Source organism: Penicillium expansum (genome assembly GCF_000769745.1).
Source record: "Penicillium expansum strain MD-8 chromosome Unknown contig174, whole genome shotgun sequence".
NCBI classification, from domain to species: Eukaryota; Fungi; Ascomycota; class Eurotiomycetes; order Eurotiales; family Aspergillaceae; genus Penicillium; species Penicillium expansum.
The window spans coordinates 146,989-168,279 of NW_015971243.1; the positions used below are offsets into that span (position 1 = coordinate 146,989).

Sequence of the window (21,291 nt, forward strand, 5' to 3'; positions counted from 1 at the left end):
CCTAGCTTCTACGGTCTTCGATGCTTTGCTGTTTCAACGTCAGTTCTCGGTTTTGATTTTCATTGCCTTTAATGTTATCTAGCTATATGGGCATGAGTAAAAGCCGATAATAAACGCAGTAGCTGCATATATGCTTCCTTGTTGGACCTTTCCTCCTCCGCTTATACTAGAACAGATATATATATACTAGACGCCGGTAGGAGGTCTGACCTATATTCCTCTTTGTTTAGATTCCCTGTCCATATACTTCTGCTATTATTCTTATGTGATTGTCTTTTCCCCTTTAATTTGCCAATCCCATCTGCTTCATGCCAGGACTCATGCACCGGATCAGCTAAGAAAGACTACCTTTTCTTTCCCAATCATCTTCAACTATAGGACTGGTGATTGATGATTTAACTTCAATAACCCAATTAGACAGAGCCTTATTGTATCCAATCTTTCAGAAGACAAATTTAAGAGTACACTAAGAAGGTTTGCTACGAATAAGAAGATATTATAAAAGGAACAAATATTGATTTGGAGTAAAAGGCTATTAGCGCTAGTTGTAGCCTCGTAAGTAACGCTCTGACAAAGACGGAGGATATCAAACAAAACAAGAAGACTGTGGCTTGAACATTTAAGTGAGTCTGACCCTTAAACGCAGCGACAAGATACAACAATCCGGAGGAAGTGATGGTAAAAGTCCCAGTAGATATGGGTCTCCTTGCTATCGAGGCCTTGAACATGAGGCCAAGGCTTCCATGGCAGCTGAGAGCTCGATATCTCATGATGGGTGCAGGCGAGGGGATGTTGATGAAATTAAATGGGTATCATAGCCACACAAGCACCTTGCATGCAAGCCCGATGGGTCCAACATTGTCGAACAAGTAGAACAAAGACGATACACAAATATTGACTCGGCCCACAGTCATTAAATGCATGCTTGATCGACTCATCGGACGGCTTCTCTACCTTGCCCTAATTGGATTATTGACTTGCACCATTGGCATGACAGTGATCAGAAACCAACAGGTACCGTGAAGAATCTGATCATTTCTAGAGATCTGGTACTTGATTGCATGAAGCCCCCCGAGCCCCACATTGATATGTACTGATGCCGAGCACGAACTAGTACATAGGTTAGCGACCAGGCTCTTGAAAGTGGAGAACTAGGTATTGAAATTGAGCGACCTTGAAACAACTGTGTGGTGTTGTGTTGCTTTTGATGCTGCAGAACATGCCGACTACAGTGGAACTAATACTACAATACTAGAACAAACGTATAAGGAAGCCCCAAAGGGAAAAGGTATTTTGTATTTTGTAAAACCCCGACCACACCCCAGCTGGGAACATGGACTCATAGATGCTAACGAGAAGCGACACGCTTATGCGTCATCGACGGTGGTGGTGTGGAGACCCTTGGGGTCCTTGACGTTAACGGCCTGGACGTGGGAGTAAAGACGCTCCTTGGCGTTCTCCTCGTCGTTACGCTTGCGGGAGATGCGGACACGGAGACGGAAGGGAACACCCTTGATACCGGCTTCCCAGACCTTCTTGTTCAGCTGGGGGTCGACGCGGACATCCTTGGTGCCCTATTGATGAGTTGAGCATGTTAGCGAACTGATTCCCCAGTAGGGTTAGGGGAGATGAAGAGCATCGCTCAAACTTACCATAGCCTGCTCAGCGAAGGCGCGGATCTCCTTGATAGCCTTAGGAGCACGCTTCTTGAAGCTGACGCCGTGGCACTATAATTCCGGAAAAGAAGTTGCAATCAGTCTTCCGCCCGAATGCCATCTGCTAGAGAAAACTCTGCGCGATGAATGTTTCTGGTCTTTCGGCCATAGTGGACTTCATAAAACTAATTCTTCTTTTGTGTTCCGGGTGCGGATATGTGTGGATGCGAGCGAAGACTTTTTCAAGATCTCCTCTCGGCTGTCTCTATCGCGAAGCAGACAAAAGACAAAAGTGCCATGTCCTACCTGCAGATTTCTCCACAGGTCATGGTGAGGATGGTGGTGTGGCATCGAGGGGATTGGTTTCCCATTCTACCCTCGACGCACACACACACCAACCCACACCACACACATTCTTTTCCGTAACAAATTCCATTTTACAGGAAAAGTTTCTTGTTCTCTGTCCATTATATGCCTCCAGAACTGAATCGTATTCGAATCGTCGCAGGTAGACTGGGAAAGGGTTTGTGTTCAACATACTCGCTTGTGCAGGTTGATGGTGTACTCGCGAGACACCACATCGGCGATAGCCGAGCGCTTGTTGCCGGTCTTGACGTTGGACATCTCTGCGGAGAAGGTTAGAGGGGTAATTCGGAGTGGTGATTGAGAAGACTGACTGAAGGGGTGGTCGACGGTGGGCGGAAGTGATCGATTGTCAGAAGGAGAATTCGCGGTCGATTTTCGAGTGAAATTCAGTGTGGTCTCGCTTGCCTGTGCGGGGTCTGATTGGGCGGAGTGGGGCTATAACGCAGCCAATGGAGTCTTAGTTGTGGATCCTGATGCCTTAGGCAATAACCACCTTATTCAACTATCAAATTCATACTTCCCTTGCAGGGTTGATTTAATGACGTTGTCGTGAACATTCAAGCAGTTCAAACTATGATCTCTAGCTACTTTGATATAGGCTCTAACAAAAATCCCTCAGTCTCCCAAATTCCTCCCACATTACTTCTGGCCTGCGCTCACATCGGGGTAAAGGTCAAATCGTCGCTGGGTGGAGATAGGAATTGCACTGCGGATGTTCGCAACTGAATCGTTATCCAAGTCAGCATAAATAATAGTCTCCTTCTCTTCGGCTTCGGAGAGAATTTTTGCGCTGGGGTCAGCAACCAAGCTATGACCATAGGCTTGGTAGGCGGCATCTAGATCACGCGCCGGGCTGCAGAGCGCCACATATGACTGATTATCAACAGCTCTGGCACGAGCAAGGAGTGACCAATGCAGAGGACCGGTAGTGGTGTTGAAGGCCGCCGGGTAGACGAGGAGGAAAGCGCCCTGGCGTGCGGCGATCATCGCTCCCTCTGGGAAACGAATATCGTAGCAGATGGCCAGAGCGATCTTTCCATACTCCGGGAGATCAATGACTGTCAACTGGTTGCCAGGGGAAAGTACATCGCTCTCCTTGAACTGAATCTTGCCCGGGATATCGATGTCGAACAGATGCGTCTTGCGGTGAGTGCCAATCAAGGCGCCCGTCGGCGAGAAGACCAACGAGGTATTGTAGTACTTCTTGGTGGAAGGCTCCAGCTCGGGAATACTTCCGCCAATAAGGTATGCATTTGCCTCCACGGCGATGGCCGACAGGGCGTGGAAGGAGGGCGATTGTTCAGCCGTGGGAGGAGAGGGAAGGAGGGTCTCGGCGTATTTTGGAAAGAAATTCGTGCCATAGGGCGAGTTGAAGCACTCGGGGAGGACAATCAATCCTGCGCCAGCCTTTGCAGCTTCGAGGACCTTACTCCGAGCATGAGAGAGGTTCACGGCCTTGTCCGCTCCTAGATAGTTCGGTCGGTCAGCTCCGAAAACGTGGGCTATCCTAGGGATTCAAACCTGATGCGAGCTGGACAAGAGCCAATTTGAGAGGCTTTTTCAAGAAGGTAGCCATGGTTGTGAATGTGAGGAAGAAGAGATGAGGGGGACTGGAATGATATCGGAGCGGTTGCGAATTGCGGGGACGGTCATTTCGCCGATAAGCAGTCTCGCGACATTACTCGCTCGAATTGTTCATACTTGATGTCTATCTTGAGTAAATTCTACATACTTCTAAATAATTCCGTGCAGATACGTCTGAACTTTTTGTTTGGCTTCAAATAGGGGCAATTTCCCCCGATTAGAGATTGGGAGATGACGTTACAGCTACATACTCTCAAAGAAGCTTACACCAAGTGGTATTTTAGGCCTCTTTCCAGGTTCTTTATATGATATTCCATTTATATAGGCAATAATATTGATTTTCCTAGTATTCAGGACACCACTTGCACTCTCATTAGGATTAAACGAGTAGAATCATAGCTCTCCCTTCATCATGAGCTGCAAGTACACCAAGATACCAAAGCGCAAGCTGAACTCTAGTGTTGTCAATCGCGTGCGACTGTGCCACCAAGTTCCCATGAATGGACCGAGATAGCTGTAAATTGCCTTTATCGTCCACTCTCTGGATTGTTACGAGCTCTTGTCTGTAAGGACAACCCCTTAATGAGTGTGGTGTTGCTTCATTTACCAACCAGTTGACCTAGGTAAAGCTGGTCAGCCTTATCGAAGTCAAGCATCCATAGGTACACCTGCCACTAGCTAAGCTCTTTACAATTGTACTAGCTTAACAGTGCTTTGGTATATGCTTCGAACCATGCTAATATAAAAGATGAAAAATGCCATATCTCAATTGAACAAGAGGTGGGAGTAGCCCACTAAGACTTATGTAAGCGTCTAAATTACTAATCACACTAGCGCCCAGGCAAGTGGCTGGGCGTTCACGAAGTATTATCATAGTTCACCAAAGTACCCTTGGAAGAATCTAGGTCACTAAGTAATCACCCTGTGAAATACTTAGTGAAAAGGACTTAAAGCGCTTCTAGAAAGCAGCGGCACCGGTACATACAGCTACATATGTATGCTAGGACGTCATGGAGGACGGAGCTGGCACCCGTCACCCCAAAGCATGCATGACCTGTGCCAAGGCCAAGGTACGATGCTTCCCGGAAACCGATGGTCCTTGTAAACGGTGAGTATACAGGTGGTTTTATACTTGATACATATTAACTTTTCTCAGTTGTCGTCGCTTGGGAAAAGAATGTGGAATTCAATTACCCGGAGCCCATCGTCGTGGAAAGAAATCAACCCCCAGTGACTCGTAAGTGTTCACCATTATCAAACCTCACCCAAGAGACCCCTGACGTTTTAGCTAGAGATGTTGCTGCACTGGAGGAAAAACTAGACCGCATGGTCGCCCTGCTGGCCGCCTCGGAACAAAATGTCAGAGAACGATTAGAAAGTGGCCAAGCAACGAGATCATCATCTACGTTTGAACAGAACACCGCTACCCCTGATGAAGCCGAAGGCCAGCTGTTGATGGAAGTCTTCTTCCAGAAAATGTTCCCTCTCTTTCCTTTCCTCATGATCTCCCCGCAAGTCACTGCAGAGGAGCTACGCCGAGAGAAACCATTCCTCTACCTGAATATCTCAATGGTCGCGTGCCAAAATGCCCCACGCCAGCGAGAAATTGCGGATGCAGTCCAAGAATATATCGCCGAGCACATCGTCATAAAAGGAGAGCATGGCCTGGATCTGCTCCAGGGCCTTCTTATCAATGTGGCTTGGTTCATTTCAGTCAGTCGTTTTCCGCGACCTGCTGATCAACCCCCCAAAGGGCCTAAACCTGAAGAGCCTCAACATTTGGTTCGAAGCACTGCCCAGCTTGATACAAATGTACACTTGCTCGTGGCGCAATCCTTCAGCTTAGGCTTAAATCAAGAGATGGCTTACCAGAAAAGCTTGAACTACCCTTTGACCTATTTGAAGGATACTACGAATGAGGACCGTCATAATCCGGTTCGCACACTGGAAGAGAGACGCACCTACCTTGGGTGTTACTATCTAACTACCATGTATGTGTACCGTTCGTCTTGCTGGACGTAAGCTAATTTTTCAAAGGCTCTCGACATGTGTGAAAGACTTGGGCCCGATTATTCGATTTACAAAATACACAGACGAATGCTGCAATGTCCTAGATCAGATCGCAGAATATCCTACCGATAACTTTCTGGTACAGCTAGTCCGATTGATGAACGTTGCAGAAAGGATTCACTACACACTGTACAACACCGAGCTCCATCCTTCATCAGTCTCATCAGCGCCTCCGCCTCTTGGACTAAGCGTGCGATGGCTTGAGGCCGAGCTTAAGCAACTTAAAGCTCGCATACCGAGCGAGTCACCCAACTCTGGTGAGTTGTGCTATTGTCTTTGCGCACAATTTAACAAATGATCTGACAACAAAGACAGCCATTTTACAGATTCATTACAACACACTGGAGATGCATCTTTATCGAATTTCCCTCAGTAACGAGATCCCCAAGACCAACTACGGCGATCATCCTCTCATGCAATTGGATCTACTTTTCCGCTGCCTGGAAGCGACAACTTCCTTTTTCCAAAACATCCTCTCCCTCCCATCCGCCCTTTACCCTTTCTTCCCGTTCAGCATGATGTGTCAATTTGGAAAGGCAATCGTCACTCTGTCCCAGCTTTCTCTCTATGATCACCCCGGATGGGATCGAGCATACGTCGAAAGCATAATAGACTTCGACCAGACCCTCGATAGTATAGCTCGCAAGCTCGAAGAAGAACGTCCAGTCTTCGAACAGGCCATTGCAAAAGATTCAAAGTCTATTGAGTCGCCGGAGATATTTGGAAGGATGAGAAATCGCGCGCAAATGATCAAAAATATGCATCGGCAGAGAAAAGAGGCACTGGAACGGAAATCCCTGCTCACCACTGTTGCCCCGATGGACTACGATTTCATGATGGATTGTCCCCTCGATGTGCTGTTTCCTTTTGGTGAAATTCCACCGATATATGGACAATATATGTAGTCAATTTTCGGTTATGTCTAGGCGCCCACTGTGGGTGACTGAACGGGGATTTCCATCTGTTTGTACATACCTCAATGTTATAATGAGTTATTTCTAAATATAAGGATCGATAGAACTAAATAAATTACCTCAATTACTACATGTAGCACTATTTTGATTCGTTTATCGCGAAAAAAAAACACACGCCGTGGTTTCACCTCAATACCAACTCCCATATACCCCATGCTTCAAGCCATGTTTCCGGCGCTAGTGACTTCAATTAGGATGGCCAAAAATCGCAGATTGAGTCATTGGGCTAACACCCACGCGCTATCTCCGCGATTTAAAAGTACATGATGTGGAGAGCACCCCAGGTCTGGGTCGCGCTAAGAGGGCGGGTCTCGTAGATCGGCGATGCGGCTCAAACTGTTCTTTCGTCTTCTGGTAGTGGTGCTATGTGCTACATAGGGAGTGGGCTTGTGCATTGCCGAGAAGGGGACTTGGCTTGGGAAATCTCTACAAGCGGTCGCATTTCGAACTGTGTATCGAGACTCCATCCTGTCTCCTCTCCCAAAAGGTAAGTTTCGTCCAATTCTCACAATATATGAGTACATATCAAATTAAAATTATAGGATCATAACCCCGATCACAGCAGCCATCACTGCCATGATACCAGCCACGTTGGAGGCGGGGGTAGTAGCAGCATTGGAAGCGGACGAGCTGGTCGCTGCAGCGGAAGTCGAAGTAGCGTTACCAGTGTTCGAGGTCGATGAGGTAGAAATCTTCAAAGAGGAAGCAACCGCCGTAAGACTAGAGGGAGCATCGGTGATCATGCTATCAGCAGTCTGAGTGCCGGACGGGGATGAAGAAGACGACGCGGAAGACGAGTCCGATGACTCGGAAGTCTGCGTTGCAGAAGCAAGCACAATATCAGTAGTCGACGAAGCAGTCGATGCCACGGTGCTTGTAGAGGCAGCCTGTTTGCCATTGGGCCCCCAGCCCTCCAGGTAGTCGGGAGTAAGCGTTGCGGTTCCGGTGTATTGTGGACATCCTGGTTGGGTAGTCTTTGGGGGTGCGCGGCCGCCGCCGCAGTCAAGGAATGAGCAAATCTCGCCGCTGTCTGGGACGTACCAGAGGTAGCTGGCGTAGTAGTGGTCGAATATGACTTCCGAGGAAACGCAGCCTTCTAGGTCGGTGCGGGCTGTGGTGAGGCTGGCGAGGCCTAGGAGGAAAGAAAGAGTGATGGGTTTCATTTTGGATTGTGAATGAGTGATTGGGGTAAATTTAACGAGTGACAGCCAAGAAGCAGAAGAAAATAAAAGGAGAATTGAAAGAGAAGTAGGAGAACTGGAGAGGAAAGTTAGTTCTTGACTTGGCGAGAGTTAGTTCAACCCTTTTAGGCGCTACCGGGGTCTCGGGCCTCGAAAATCAGCCTCAGGGTCTACAGGCCTTTGTTAGTTGGATCAGTTAGATTTACTCTAAACTATTACAGAGCGGTATATTTAAATTAGAAAAAAGATCAATTTTTATTCACTTTCACAGAAATACAATGTAGACCCCATTATCTTCACAAAAAAAAAAGAGGAAAATTCGACTAGGAGCCCGTGGTATGCCCAGGGAGATACTCAACCGGGGCCGAACTGGGCTCAAAGAAAGGAGACAAATGGCATTGGGAAGCTGGCCCACTGCGTGGAGCCGGGCCAACCTCGTCTGACTTGGAGCCCGTGGTCCCAGGGAGATACTCACCAGGGCTCTAACTGGGTTCAAAAGAAAAGAGACCGGTGCCATTGGGTTTGAAGCTGGCCCACTGCGTGAAGCCGGGCTAACTTCGTCCAAGGGGGTTGGGGGTCGATGCACCAAAAAACAACAACAAAAAGCAAGAGATCGAAAAAGAAGACCGAACCACAAAGGCAGAAAACGCATATGCAAACCTTGGCCATGCGCTTGGACATAAACATACACTCCCGAAAGGGAGGACAAAGATGGAAAAGATATGGAGAAGAGATAGAGAGATATCTAGTTCTTGATCTCGTTGATCAGCTGGTGGAACTCTTGCAGTCTCTCACCCTTCACTCGAACGGCCCAATGTTTGAGTTCCCCAGTCTCGTTGGGGACCAGGAACTGGACACTGTTGGTGGTGAGCTTGTAGTCAAACTCTTTCTTCAGGAGAATATTCAAGGTGACATTTCCACTCGGGTCGGCACGGGCAACAATCCGCGCACGTCCAGTAACAGGGTGCTTCAGAAGGCGGACGGGACCGGTTCCTTTGGCGTACCACTTATCCTCAAGTTTGAAAACCCGGGATTTGTCTTCAAACACAACAGTTTCTTCTTCTTCGCCGCCGTTGCCCTTTGTCAGATCGAAAATTTCACCGGGTTCGCCGTCCTCATCTTCAGTGGAGGTGGAAATGGGGTCAGTAGCAGGGGCCGAGGGAGTGGAGGACATCACGGGCAGTGGGGAGGAATTGGTCGAAGGAGCCATCGGTGCAGCGGAGACCCGTCCAAACATACTGGCGCCAACAGAAGAAGGGGGAGGCGACGGCTTCGTCTTTTTTGCGGGGGAATCATCTTCATTATTGTCACATCCATCAACAGAGGCTTTGCGTTTGGGCGAGGTTGGCTTGAACCCGCTGAAAATGTTCTGAGAGGACATCGGCTTCTTTGCGGGGGAATCATCGTCGTTGTCACTTTCATCTGCGGAGGTCTTGCGTTTCGGTGAGGTCGGCTTGAGCCCGCCGAAAATGTTCTGCGAGGCTGGGACCGGCTTAGCGGATGATCCGAAAACCGATGAGCCGATAGAGGAGCTAGGAGGACCCGCACCAAATGCACCGAAGAGAGGAGGCGGGGATCCAGGTTTCCCCCCAAAGAGTGCGGCATCTGCAGGCGAACGCTGGGCTGTTCCAACGAGAGTCGAGAATTCAGAAGATTGAGGAGATGATGATGTGGGGAACCGGGGTTGGGGTTTTGAGGAAGACACAGAGGGAGTACCGTTTGGTCTAGTAGAAGCGGCGGTCGAGGGAGTAACAAAGGGAGGGAAGATATCAGGGGTGGGAGTGATAGTACCTGCAGAGTCATCCTGTAGAGGGGTGGCAGGGGCGGCAGATGTAGCAGGCTCCTCAGTGTTATCATCAGCGAACTTGAAACCCACACCGGGAACGAAAACGGCACGCTTCTTAGCTGCAGCTTCGATTTCAGCGCGCTTCGCGCGTTGGCGTTCCTCATCTTTGCGCTCCCACTCTGCCTCATCCTCCTCATCGGAGTCAAACTCTGCAGCCTTTCTCATGGCCTTTGCATCAGCGAGGGTCTTGTCCGACTGTGATTTGAACTGGTCGCCAAAATTGACGCCAGTAGCTTGGCCACTGAGCTTGGGCATTTGGAAAGCAGAGGGAGCATTTGAAGTGGCTGCACCATCAAACTTGGGAATTTGGAAAGCAGGGGCAGCGGTTGAAGTGGCCGCACCATCAAACTTGGGAATTTGGAAAGCAGGGGCGGCGGTCGAAGTAGCCGCACCACCAGACTTAGGGGCTCCAATAGCAGAGGTAGTGGTTGAAGTGGCTGCATCGCCAAACTTGGGAAGTCCAACGGCAGGGGGGGCTGCAAGAGTGGCAACAGGGCTGGCAGTGGGAGGAGAAGGCTTAGTCGGAGCGACAGGAGCAGCGGAAACAGGAACCGCGGCCGGAGATGAAGGACCAGCAATCGAGGCGGAAGAAGCGCCAGCAGAAGTAGTTACCGGAGCCGGAGCGGAGAATGATTGCGCGAACTTGGAGGAAGTAGTAGATCCGCCAGAAGGCCCGTTAGAAGGTGCTGGGCGTCTATCATTAAGAGCAGGAGGCACAAATGCCGGCGGGGTAGGAACCTGAGAAGGCGCGTTGCCATCTGTCGCTTTCTTGGGGGCATCGGGTTTGTTGGTGGCAGGGCGTTTGGCATCTTCTTCAGGGTTGGTTGACCCAATGGGAACACCAAGCTCACGGCGAATTTCAGCGTAAAGAATGAGGACTTCGTCAATATCATCTGTCATGGGATCGCATTTGGCGACCTCACGCTTGAACGACTCAGTCAAGACGCCAATCTTCATGAGCAAGTTGGCTCGATCCCTGAGCTCTTCCCGATTCTTCTCGGGGAAAAGACGTTTGAGCGGCATGGCGTCAAAATCTTCAGTTGATACAGGATATTCAATTGACACAGGATTATCAGGTCGAGGGAAAAGACTGTCAGGGTCTGAAGCAGTGAAAGTGTTGGAAACAGTAGAAGTTGAGGAGGAAGAGGGGAGAGGAGAGGAAGAGGAAGAGGAGACAGGTAAACAAGACGAGTTTTTATTGTCGCGTGGAGACTGCGCGAACGACACATGAGGTGTGGTAGTTTTCGTCGCACCTTCCGTTTGAGCTTCATTTGACACCTTAGGCCCAGCGGTGAATGGGCTAGTCAATGAGCCATTCGGAGCTGCTGCGATGTTGTTGTCTTTATTGATCTCAACTGCTGTGCTTGCACCAAAGAGAGAAGTGCTCGGTGCTTGGGGCGTTGCAGCCTGTCCTGTCGGCTTTGGCGCGAATGGACTACTGAACGCGTTCTGCCCTGACAGGGTCGCAAATGGATTGCTAGGTGTCACCTGGGCTGTCTTTTCTTCTCCAAACTTCGACGGTGCAGGAGACGCCCCGAACATTGAGCCGAATTGTGAGGTCTTGGCAGGTACAGGAGTCTGCCCTTCACTTGTCACCTTCGGTGCAAAAACACTACTCGCTGCTGATTGTTCCTTCTCAGCCACAGGTGTTCCAAACATGGGCTTGAACGGCTTGTCCTCGGATGGCTTTCCACCCGTACTCTCAGCAGCAGGTTTTGGCGAGAACATATTGCCAAATGCCGGCGAAGCAGTCTGTTCTTTCCCAGCCTCCAAAACCTTTGATGCTGCAGGTGTACCAAACATGGACTTGAACGGCTGGTCCGCTGCAGGGTTTGCAGCTGCGTTCTCAGCGGCTGGCTTTGGCGAGAAAATGTTCCCAAATGCTGGCGCAGCCGTCTGTTCCTTTCCAGCCTCCAAAACTTTCGATGCTGCAGGTGTACCGAACATGGACTTGAACGGTTGTGCTTCGGCAGCCTTTACAGAACTTTCGGTCTCTGTAACCTTCGGTGAGGACGAAGCGCCAAATGAACTCGGCGCTGATAGGTTCGCAAACGGATTGCTTGCCTTCGGCTCTTCTGCCGCTGGCTTGGGCGCAAACAGATTGCCAGCAGGCCCCGAGGGCTGAGAAGTGGAGGTCGACCCGAAAAGAGCACCAAAAGGCTTTGCCGCCTCTACGGGCTTCGCAGGAATTAGCTCCGCTGCCGTTGTCTTCGGGGCAAACAGGTTAGTGCTGCTGGTTGAAGCCTGCCCTGACAGGTTTGCAAATGGATTGCTGGCTGTCGGCTGCTGTTTCTCTGCATCCGCAGGCTTTGAAGCGGCGGGCGTTGACCCGAAAAGTGGCTTGAAAGGCTGGGTCTCCGCAGGCTTGTCGGCTGGTTTCTCAGCTGCAATTGTCTTTGGTGCAAATGGATTGCTGGAAGCATTCTGCCCCGAAAGATTCGAGAATGGATTGCTAAGTGCTGAGGGACCTGCGGCTGGCTTCGGTGAGAACATGGAAGCTCCCTTGGGCTTGGTATCAGGCGAAGTTTGCATGCTGTCATCGGCAGGCGAAGTGATATGTGCGGCAGACTGCCCAAATAGGGTGGGCTTTGCTGGAGTGCTTGTGTTCTGTTGTGCTCCGAATCCACCGAACGACGGAGCGGATTGGTTTCCGGCATTGAATCCCCCAAAGTTGAATCCATTGGTACTTGACTGGGAAGTTCCGCCGAATGATGTGTTTACAGAAAAAGGATTGCTTGACGGTGCAGATCCAAATGAGGTAGGGCCCGCGCTGAACCCAAACGACGCCTGACCACTCGCCTGGCCGTTAGTGCCCGACGAGAAAATCCCACCCTGGCTAGGCCCTGAGCTTGCCCCAGGGAAGCTTTGACTCTGAGTCTGACCAAATGTGAACCCAGTCGACTGGGTAGGTGCTGATGCCGCGGCCGGGACCGCGGATGCAAAAGGGTTGAACGAAGACGCATCAGATGCGCCTCCACCGGTTGTGGGAGTTGGAGCGCGGCGTTTGCGGACATCCTTAATCCTAGAGGGTTCAAAGAGACCTTCGGTCAGTTTGTGGTCATCCGCCGCAATTTCAGTTATCACTTACTTTCTGCTGGCTAACTGGGCCGCTGTTGCCCGGTGGGGTTTTTCATCCGGGGTACTGGCCATCCCGAAAGCACCCTCGTCTTCCTTAGACCCATGAGGGCCTTGAGCTCCACGTTTCAACATATTGCCCGTATGAAAACCACCGTTGATTGTATGCTTGCAAGCCCGAACTGCGCGAGCTGCCTAGTATCCTTCGGAATCTATGTGACCCGGTTTAAAGCGCTAAATCAAATCCGATGCAATACTGGACCTTGGTGTGGTGCCGTGATGAGTTTCCTCACTTGCGGCAATCGAAGCAGGGAGCTTTCTGTGTGCGGCGAGGCTCTTTCCGATTCCGCACCGACTCGAAAAGCAACAGCTTTGATGATGATTATCCTCCACTTAAAGATTATCAATCGTGGAGAGAGCAAAACCCAATTTGTCTCTAACGTCTTTGATGTGGTTGTCCGGTGGTATTCGCGGTTCCGTGACACGTTCGCGATCCGTCGCGCAGGAAGCTGTCAGCACAACGAAGGAGCTTTCGAGTAGGGAGAAGTGAGATCGAAGACAGATCCAGGACGTATTGCTGTCCTTGATGATATTTGTCTTCGAATACCGATATATCCCACGACGCAATGAAGGGAGGCACGACTATTATTTTTTTTTTCTTTTTGCAGGAAGCATCCAAGGCGGAAAAAAAGCAATCACGTGATAACTCTTGGCATCCAAAGGTCTATGCTCGGGACTTTACAAGCTATTGTTTTACCCGCATTGGACAAAGGGGGATGTGATATGGTCTTTTTTGAGGGAAAATCCATTCATCTTCTCTAGCAAATGAAGCATGAGATGGAGCGAAACGTTTCTGTGCTCAGATAAACCCTCAGTCACTTCTTGATATCGCTGACCTTGACAAACGGAAGAAAGATCCGCTTCAGCAATACTACAAGACACACTGGAGCCCGAGAAGAATATAGAGGATACGGATACTGTTGTGTGAGGGAGAGTCTGAGTATATGCGCATAACAAATTTGGCTAGTGAGTTTGAGTGCCGCCGGATGTTCCGAACCATCGAGCCTTCCCTTTGAAACGGAAAATATATAAAGCGACTTTTGGTGATATATGTGCACATTCTATTTCCTAGGTAGAGAAAAAGAGGCCAAGAACGATGAGCTGCACGCCTTGCAAGTGACTAAAAAAAACCTACCGATCTAAGTTTGCCACTTGAGTATTTCAAAGTCCGAGTCAAGGTGAACAAAGGTGACTGTGACCTATAAGATAGAAGTACCTGAGCCTTCAGTTTTGTCTCCCCGCACTTAGGGCGTGGTGTTCCGTGGGTCTGCTGACCTTATTTCCATTTAAGTTAATCAGATTTAGCCCTGGAGGACACTTGAAAATTCAAGGTTATGAGCATGAATCCCTGGATAATTGCCTACCTGGGCCGGTGGGTTCTCTTCTCTTACCAACCAGTCACACACATACCCCGAAGTCACATATCACATACTCCGAAAAGTAGCTGCGATGGAATTCTCAACTAGTCACATTCCATTCCTATCGGGAAGCACCCACGATAAACTAGCAGATTAGCTTGGGTCTACTGGACAATGTGATGTGCAGATCTCGATTGACTATTGGCTGACATGCAGCTAAAGGCAGGGAACTTCATCTCTTGTGGGGAAAGATCACCACTATTTGTTCCCATTCTCATTTCCACCTGGGCGCCTTCATATCATGCGACAGAGACCACGGCGTGACGGGAAAATGGACTTCCCCGGAAAATAAATAGCCAATGGATATCCCTGGTTTGCAGTCACTCGCTATCTATTCCCCATCTCGAGTGGTATTTTGGGGTGGGATTCCAGGATTTGCTTTTCTTTTAGCTGCAGTTGTAGGCATCCCTTTTCTGTCATGCGCATGCCTGCATTATCCGATCGAGGCTATTGTCCAGGTGGCTATACATAAGCCATGTTTCCCCGGCTCTCACAAGCACCCGTCTCGCTGACTTACCTACTCAGTGATTCAGGGTCAAGATGTATTATTCTTCTATGATCAAGTATATCTCTTTGCTAGCTTGTGCCAATGCACAGCTGCTAGAGATTTCCGCTGTGGATGATATAATCAGTTCTGCCATGCTCCCTTTTGAGCAGTATACATCCTTCGGTCTAGCTCCAACAAAGATTGCCTCGGCTGCTATAAGTTTCGGAACTAAAGCTGCCGTGAATGCCGAATCTGCCGTTGCAGCAGCGGCAGCAGCAGACAGTGCGTACTGGCTAGCAGACATCGCCCATCAAGGAGTCGCAGCCTTCAACTCGAACCCCTCTGGCTACCAAGTCTTCCGAAACGTGAAAGACTACGGAGCTAAAGGTGAGCATCCAATGATTACTACTATCACTCATCAATTCTAAAGTAGTAATAGGTGATGGTGTGACCGACGATACGGCTGCCATTAATGCGGCCATAAGCGCCGGTGGTCGATTTGGCCCAGCAAGCAGACAATCCTCCACCACGACCCCCGCGATAGTCTACTTCCCATCAGGAACGTACCTGATTTCAACGTCGATCATTGATTACTATTTCACCCAGTTGATTGGAAACCCGAATGCAATGCCCGTCATAAAAGCAACCGCAGGTTTTGTCGGACTCGGGATGATTGACGGCGACCAATACCAGAACGATGGAAACCAGGGCTGGACGTCGACAAATGTTTTCTTCAGACAGATTCGCAATTTGAAATTGGACTTGACTTCAATCCCTGCTGGTACTGCTGCGACTGGTATTCACTGGCCGACTGGCCAAGCTTCTAGCATCGAGAATGTTGTCATTGCTATGAGTTCTGCTTCTGGAACTCAGCACCAGGGTATCTTCATTGAGAATGGTATGCCGGCACTTGAACTTGTTTGTTTATTTATACTAATGCAACATCAGGCTCTGGCGGCTGGATGACCGATGTGGTAATTACTGGTGGTCTCTATGGTGCCAATATTGGCAACCAGCAATTCACCATGCGGAACTTGGTCATTTCAAACGCAGTGACCGCAATTTCCCAAATCTGGAACTGGGGGTGGACTTATCAAGGTCTGTCGTTGTTTAACTGCACAACTGCTATTTCAATCAACAATGGTGGTGCTGGAGCCCAGCTCGTTGGCTCAGTCAACATCCTTGACAGCACCATTGAAAACTGCCCTACCTTTGTCGATACCGCTTGGCAGAGCTCGACAATATCAACGGGGAGTCTCATCCTGGAGAACATAAATCTGAAGAACGTCCCAGTTGCAGTCAAAGGCGTCAGCGGCACTGTCCTTGCTGGCTCGACGGGTTCCACGACCATTGGCGCTTGGGGACAAGGCCACAAATATACTCCAAACGGACCGACCAACTTCCAAGGTTCTTTCACTGCACCAAAACGTCCTAGCGCTTTGCTTGCTAGTGGATCGAACAGATATTTTACCAAGTCCAAGCCTCAGTATGAGCAATCACCAGTAGCTTCGTTTGTCAGCATTAGAAGCGCTGGTGCTAAAGGAGATGGTTCAACCGATGACACGACAGCCATTCAATCCGCATTGACATCTGCTGCGTCTGCAGGCAAAATCGTGTTCTTCGATCAAGGAACGTACAAAGTTACCAGCACTCTTTATGTCCCGCCGGGCTCTCGGATTGTCGGCGAGGCATATTCTGTCATCATGGCCACAGGCAGTGTATGGTCGAGTATAACCAATCCCATCCCTGTGGTTCAAATTGGTAGATCTGGAGAATCCGGATTCGTTGAATGGTCTGACATGATTGTGAGCACCTCGGGCTCCACGCCGGGTGCTGTACTCATTGAGTGGAACTTGGCGGCGACGTCGGGTTCTGGGATTTGGGATGTCCACACTCGAATTGGAGGCTTCCAGGGATCTAACCAGCAGGTTGCTCAGTGCCCGACCACTGCAGCTGTCTCTGCGGCCTGCCAGGTTGCTTACATGTCCATGCACATCACCAAAGTTGCCAGCGGTGTTTACTTGGAGAATGTTTGGCTGTGGACCGCCGATCATGACCTCGAAAGCCCGACCAATACTCAGATCTCGGTGTATACTGGCCGTGGTCTCCTGGTAGAGGGAAAGAATGTCTGGCTGTAAGTGACAGAATCCCCACCATGCTCTCTCATAACTAACACCGGCGCAAGATACGGAACGGGATCCGAGCATCACTCGCTGTATCAGTATCAGTTCTCAGGCGCAAGTTCAATTGTGGGAGGTTACATACAGACAGAAACGCCGTAAGTGATCCTATACATGATAGTGCCCACGTATCTCTTGTCCTAACCAACTTCACGCAGATACTACCAGCCAAATCCCAACGCAGCCAACGGCCCATACCCCACTAATTCGACTCTCAATGACCCCAACTATAGTAGCTGTCTCGGCGGAAACTGCAATGCCCTTGGTCTTCGGATTCTCAATTCCAAGGATGTCAACATCTACGGAGCTGGGCTATACAGCTTTTTCAACAATTACAGCACCACTTGCTCCACATTCCCCCTTCCGGAGAATTGCCAAAGCATGATTTTCAGCATTGAGGGCAGTACTAGTGGACTGGTGGTATATGGGTTAAATACTGTTGGGACAAGTTATATGATTGTGAAGGATGGTACTGCATTGGCGACGGTTGGCGACAATCTGGCTACCTATGCTGCTACTATTGCATACTTCACCTTCTAGAGTCCCACGGTTTTTGTGGAAGGGAAAGGTCTCAAGTGTCATCTATTATCCAGTACATATGTCGATGCTATGCTAGTTTCAGATTCAAGATCTATGTAAACTAAGCTGAGTGCGTAATGTAGATCCCTGTGGTCTGTTCCTTGAAGCCGATGGATTTTATGTGATCTGTCGCCAATTCCATTAGATAAAATAGAAGACATTCCAATTCGTGCATTAATTATTCAATTCATTAATTCATTAATTCATTAATCATTCAAACCTTTTCCTTATCCTTGATCGTTGTGTTTAACCGCATCCTTACATATGGCTTTATCCCTTTCATTCACACGAGCAGAGAGTTCAGTAAACATCCGCTCTACCTCATCCAATTGCTCTTTTTCTTGTGCCTTCCACTCAGGTGATTGGATTCGATCCTGTGTCGAACAGAAATCCGTCTCTGCCCACCCGCCCAAATATAGTAACCACCCGCCAGCCGATTTTCTGATAGGAAACAGATTGTTCGGCTTAACTTTATATTCAACACCTTTGATGTACAACAATCGAACATAGTCGAGCAATTCGCGCTTCATCTGAAGCAATGAATCTAGATCAAGGACTGGTTCGTTGACACGCCGCCAAAGTGGTGTCCAGTAGACCTTTGGCGAGCCTAGCACAAGGACGCCAGATTGGAAATCGGCGCTTATGATGCGAGGGTGGCCAATCGGGGAGGGAATCTGAGAAATAATGGATAGGACAGAGTATTCACGACGTAGCGCGGCAAAGCTGTCAGGATGGAACTAGGGGAAGACCATTAGAGATTAATTCGGATGGGTGATAGATGGAAGGAGCTGAGGGGTGAGCAACCTCGCAAACAATCCCCCTTTCGTATTTTGTGCCTAAGCTTGCAGATTTCTTCACAGTTCGTCCTTTGGTAGAGGTCTGGAGGACTGTCCATTTTCTCGCGTTACAGGGACGCCAAGATGGAGATTCATGGGGCGGACGATCCTGTCGCTTTCGCTCTGGTCGTGGGGGATTTTGCTGTGGTGCAGCCATGCTCAGCGGCTGCTGATCCTCTGTGGGTGTCTTTTGCATCACAACAGTGCCAATGAAGAAGTATACGGCGATAGACAAGGGATGGTAGTGAGCGACGGGGGTTTGTTTGGGATTGGGATTGGATTATGCGGGACGCGGGTACTTCCAAGCATCGACTTTCTTGACATATTTACACCTCATATGTTCCTCAATCATAAGTCCTCAACATAAAAAAAAAAAACTCTTTAATGCTCCAATGAAATTGAACATCAATGCAAGAATAGCCTAAATACCTCAAAGCTACGGGAAACTACATTGCCGCTCGGATTCATGTCCGCGCGCGGGGAATCCGGGGATCTGGGGCCTCATATATGAGGGGTCGGGTATTCCGGGAGAAAAAGCCACAGGCCTCATCTTAATTTCAACCTAATACCATGACGAAAGCAAGCAGCAGCGCAGTCATCTCTTTCGATTCCCTTCCATTAGACCCAACAGGCCCACGGGGAAATGCCTGGGGTCGATTTGGAAAAGATGACCAACTTGGGACATTGAACCTCCTCACCCCTGAGCGGATTGTCGAAGCCGCGAAGGAAATTCAAACTGGCGTGCGAATCTCTCTTGACTGGCCGTTGAGCATGCCTTCGCACCCTAGCTTTAATCGCCATCCATTTAAGCAGGAGCTTGTTCTTCGGAATCCAAATTGTGTTTATGATGACATCCTGACATTCAATAGCCAGGGGTCTACCCAATGGGATGGGTTTAGACATTATGGTATGTTATTGAGCGTCTATGGCTTGAGTTTGAGATGATTACTTACTACTTGGTGACATCTAGCAAACCAGAAGTCCCGGCAGTTCTATAACGGACATACCACAGAAGAGATAGAGAGCTCGAATATTATTGGAATTCACTGTACGAACCAGCTTCAAGATACTTACCCGGTCAACTTGGCGCTAACCGAAACTCCCCATATAGCTATATGTGAGCACGGTGGAATAACAGGCCGCGGCGTCCTCCTCGACTACGCAGAATGGGCCACCACAAACTCAATTTCCATCTCCGCCCTCGAATCCGAGGCCATCACCCTCGAGAACCTGAAACGAGTAGTCAAAGATCGCAATCTCAATTTTCAAAAGGGTGACATTCTATTCATCCGCAGCGGCTTCACGGCTGCATACAACAAGCTGGACGACCAGCAGCGAAAGGACCTGGCACTACGATCATCGCCAGATTTTAGCGGCGTTGAAGCGACGGAGGGGATGGTGCGGTGGTTATGGGAGCATCAGTTCTCTGCTGTCGCTGGTGACGCACCGAGCTTTGAGCGTGCGCCTATTAGAGGTGCCCATGCGGATCCAAATTTCAACTTGCATGAGTGGGTGCTGGCAGGTTGGGGAACTCCTATTGGAGAGATGTTTGATTTGGAGAAGTTATCGGAGCATTGCAAGACCAGTGGACGTTATAGCTTTTTCTTGTCCAGCATGCCTTTGAAGGTGGGGTTCCCTTGATTGTTCGCTGCGTTGGGATTGTGCTAATTCAGAGTCGGTCTAGGTTATTGGTGGTGTGGCTAGCCCCCCTAATGCGTTTGCTATTTTTTAACTTTGCTTAATCTACTCCGTGCTCCGTACTGAAATCAAGAATGATTTGAGAGATCCCCTCCCAAGTCCCCACAGAAATTGTGGCGGCATTGTTCCGCCGAGTATCCCGCCGAGTGGAGAAGGACAACAACATCTCAGAGGAGAGTGAAACGTAAGTTGTACACAGTGGGAAGTTGGATCCGAGCCTCCGGTCAATGGTCGAAAGGTATAAATAATACATAGATCCTTCTACAGCCCTTCAATCATCCAAACCAACAATTCTCAAATCTTTCCGTCTTCCCTTCTATACCCATCTTCAAAATAAATATCTCCCCCTTCTAGCCCACCATGATCGAAATTCCTAAGGCTAGCTCCCTCAAAGACCTGTTCAGTCTCAAAGGCAAGGTCGTGGTCGTCACCGGCGCATCCGGCGCCCGCGGAATCGGCTACGAAGCAGCCCGTGGCTGTGCTGAAATGGGCGGCAACATCGCCATCACATACTTATCGCGCGGCGATGGAGCTGAAGCTAATGCTAAGGCCCTGGAGGAGGAGTACGGCGTCAAAGCCAAGGCCTACAAATGCGACACATCGAAATGGACCGAAGTGGAAGAGCTGGTCGCGAACGTGATCGCCGACTTCGGCAAGATCGACTCATTCATTGCCAACGCAGGCCGCACCGCCGACGCTGGTGTTCTCGACGGCTCAGTTGAGGACTGGGAGACCATTATCCAGGCCGATCTCAACTCGGTCTTCTACTGTGCCAAGGCTGTTGGCCCCCATTTCAAGGAACACGGCAAGGGAAGCTTTGTGATCACTGCTTCGATGTCTGGCCACATCGTCAATTACCCACAGGAACAGACTTCATACAATGTTGCTAAGGCTGGTTGTATTCACATGGCTCGCTCGCTGGCGAATGAGTGGAGGGACTTTGCTCGTGTCAACAGTATCTCTCCTGGATACGTTAATACGGGACTGGGAGACTTTGTGCCTGCGGATATTCAAGATGGCTGGAACAAATTGATTCCTATGGGTCGTCAAAGTGACCCTAAGGAGTTGAAGGCTGCGTATGTGTACTTCGCTAGTGATGCTAGCACTTACACTACTGGTGCGGATCTGCGGATTGATGGAGGTTACATTTGCCGGTAAAGAGGGCTTGCTTTGAAGATATGGAGAAGCTGTTGTGTCATCTCTTTTGTATTTAGAAAATGAAAAATACAAACAAATCTTAAAAAAAACACTGCCATTCGAGAAGTAGAAGCAAACTGACACA

The 21,291-nt window shown here is 49.4% G+C and overlaps 8 protein-coding genes across 8 annotated transcripts; 4 read left to right on the top strand and 4 right to left on the bottom strand.

Moving 5' to 3' along the window:
* Positions 1 to 1,367: 1,367 nt before the first annotated feature.
* Positions 1,368 to 3,597, bottom strand: PEX2_053610 (Carbon-nitrogen hydrolase; the record flags this gene model as incomplete). Its single annotated transcript, XM_016742635.1, has 6 exons — positions 1,368 to 1,574; positions 1,653 to 1,727; positions 2,196 to 2,281; positions 2,333 to 2,456; positions 2,682 to 3,487; positions 3,543 to 3,597. 6 exons carry the CDS (start codon positions 3,595 to 3,597, stop codon positions 1,368 to 1,370), a joined length of 1,353 nt encoding a protein of 450 aa, XP_016600886.1.
* A 1,100-nt stretch (positions 3,598 to 4,697) lies between these two features.
* Positions 4,698 to 6,580, top strand: PEX2_053620 (fungal specific transcription factor domain-containing protein; the record flags this gene model as incomplete). The annotated part of the gene is made up of 5 exons (XM_016742636.1): positions 4,698 to 4,713; positions 4,762 to 4,842; positions 4,894 to 5,596; positions 5,643 to 5,932; positions 5,991 to 6,580. 5 exons carry the CDS (start codon positions 4,698 to 4,700, stop codon positions 6,578 to 6,580), a joined length of 1,680 nt encoding a protein of 559 aa, XP_016600887.1.
* A 605-nt stretch (positions 6,581 to 7,185) lies between these two features.
* Positions 7,186 to 7,812, bottom strand: PEX2_053630 (uncharacterized protein; the record flags this gene model as incomplete). The annotated part of the gene is made up of 2 exons (XM_016742637.1): positions 7,186 to 7,522; positions 7,691 to 7,812. 2 exons carry the CDS (start codon positions 7,810 to 7,812, stop codon positions 7,186 to 7,188), a joined length of 459 nt encoding a protein of 152 aa, XP_016600888.1.
* Positions 7,813 to 8,575: 763 nt separating this feature from the next.
* PEX2_053640 (uncharacterized protein) lies at positions 8,576 to 12,886 on the bottom strand (the record flags this gene model as incomplete). The annotated part of the gene is made up of 2 exons (XM_016742638.1): positions 8,576 to 12,698; positions 12,765 to 12,886. The coding sequence occupies 2 exons, from the start codon at positions 12,884 to 12,886 to the stop codon at positions 8,576 to 8,578; spliced, it is 4,245 nt and encodes a 1,414-aa protein (XP_016600889.1).
* A 1,883-nt stretch (positions 12,887 to 14,769) lies between these two features.
* PEX2_053650 (glycoside hydrolase family 55 protein) lies at positions 14,770 to 17,436 on the top strand (the record flags this gene model as incomplete). The annotated part of the gene is made up of 5 exons (XM_016742639.1): positions 14,770 to 15,103; positions 15,156 to 15,614; positions 15,665 to 16,850; positions 16,902 to 16,994; positions 17,055 to 17,436. 5 exons carry the CDS (start codon positions 14,770 to 14,772, stop codon positions 17,434 to 17,436), a joined length of 2,454 nt encoding a protein of 817 aa, XP_016600890.1.
* A 266-nt stretch (positions 17,437 to 17,702) lies between these two features.
* Positions 17,703 to 18,468, bottom strand: PEX2_053660 (uncharacterized protein; the record flags this gene model as incomplete). The annotated part of the gene is made up of 2 exons (XM_016742640.1): positions 17,703 to 18,212; positions 18,280 to 18,468. 2 exons carry the CDS (start codon positions 18,466 to 18,468, stop codon positions 17,703 to 17,705), a joined length of 699 nt encoding a protein of 232 aa, XP_016600891.1.
* A 413-nt stretch (positions 18,469 to 18,881) lies between these two features.
* On the top strand, positions 18,882 to 19,952 carry PEX2_053670 (uncharacterized protein; the record flags this gene model as incomplete). Its single annotated transcript, XM_016742641.1, has 2 exons — positions 18,882 to 19,218; positions 19,282 to 19,952. The coding sequence occupies 2 exons, from the start codon at positions 18,882 to 18,884 to the stop codon at positions 19,950 to 19,952; spliced, it is 1,008 nt and encodes a 335-aa protein (XP_016600892.1).
* Positions 19,953 to 20,369: 417 nt separating this feature from the next.
* Positions 20,370 to 21,167, top strand: PEX2_053680 (SDR family oxidoreductase; the record flags this gene model as incomplete). The annotated part of the gene is made up of 1 exon (XM_016742642.1): positions 20,370 to 21,167. One exon carries the CDS (start codon positions 20,370 to 20,372, stop codon positions 21,165 to 21,167), a length of 798 nt encoding a protein of 265 aa, XP_016600893.1.
* Between the last annotated feature and the right edge of the window lie 124 nt (positions 21,168 to 21,291).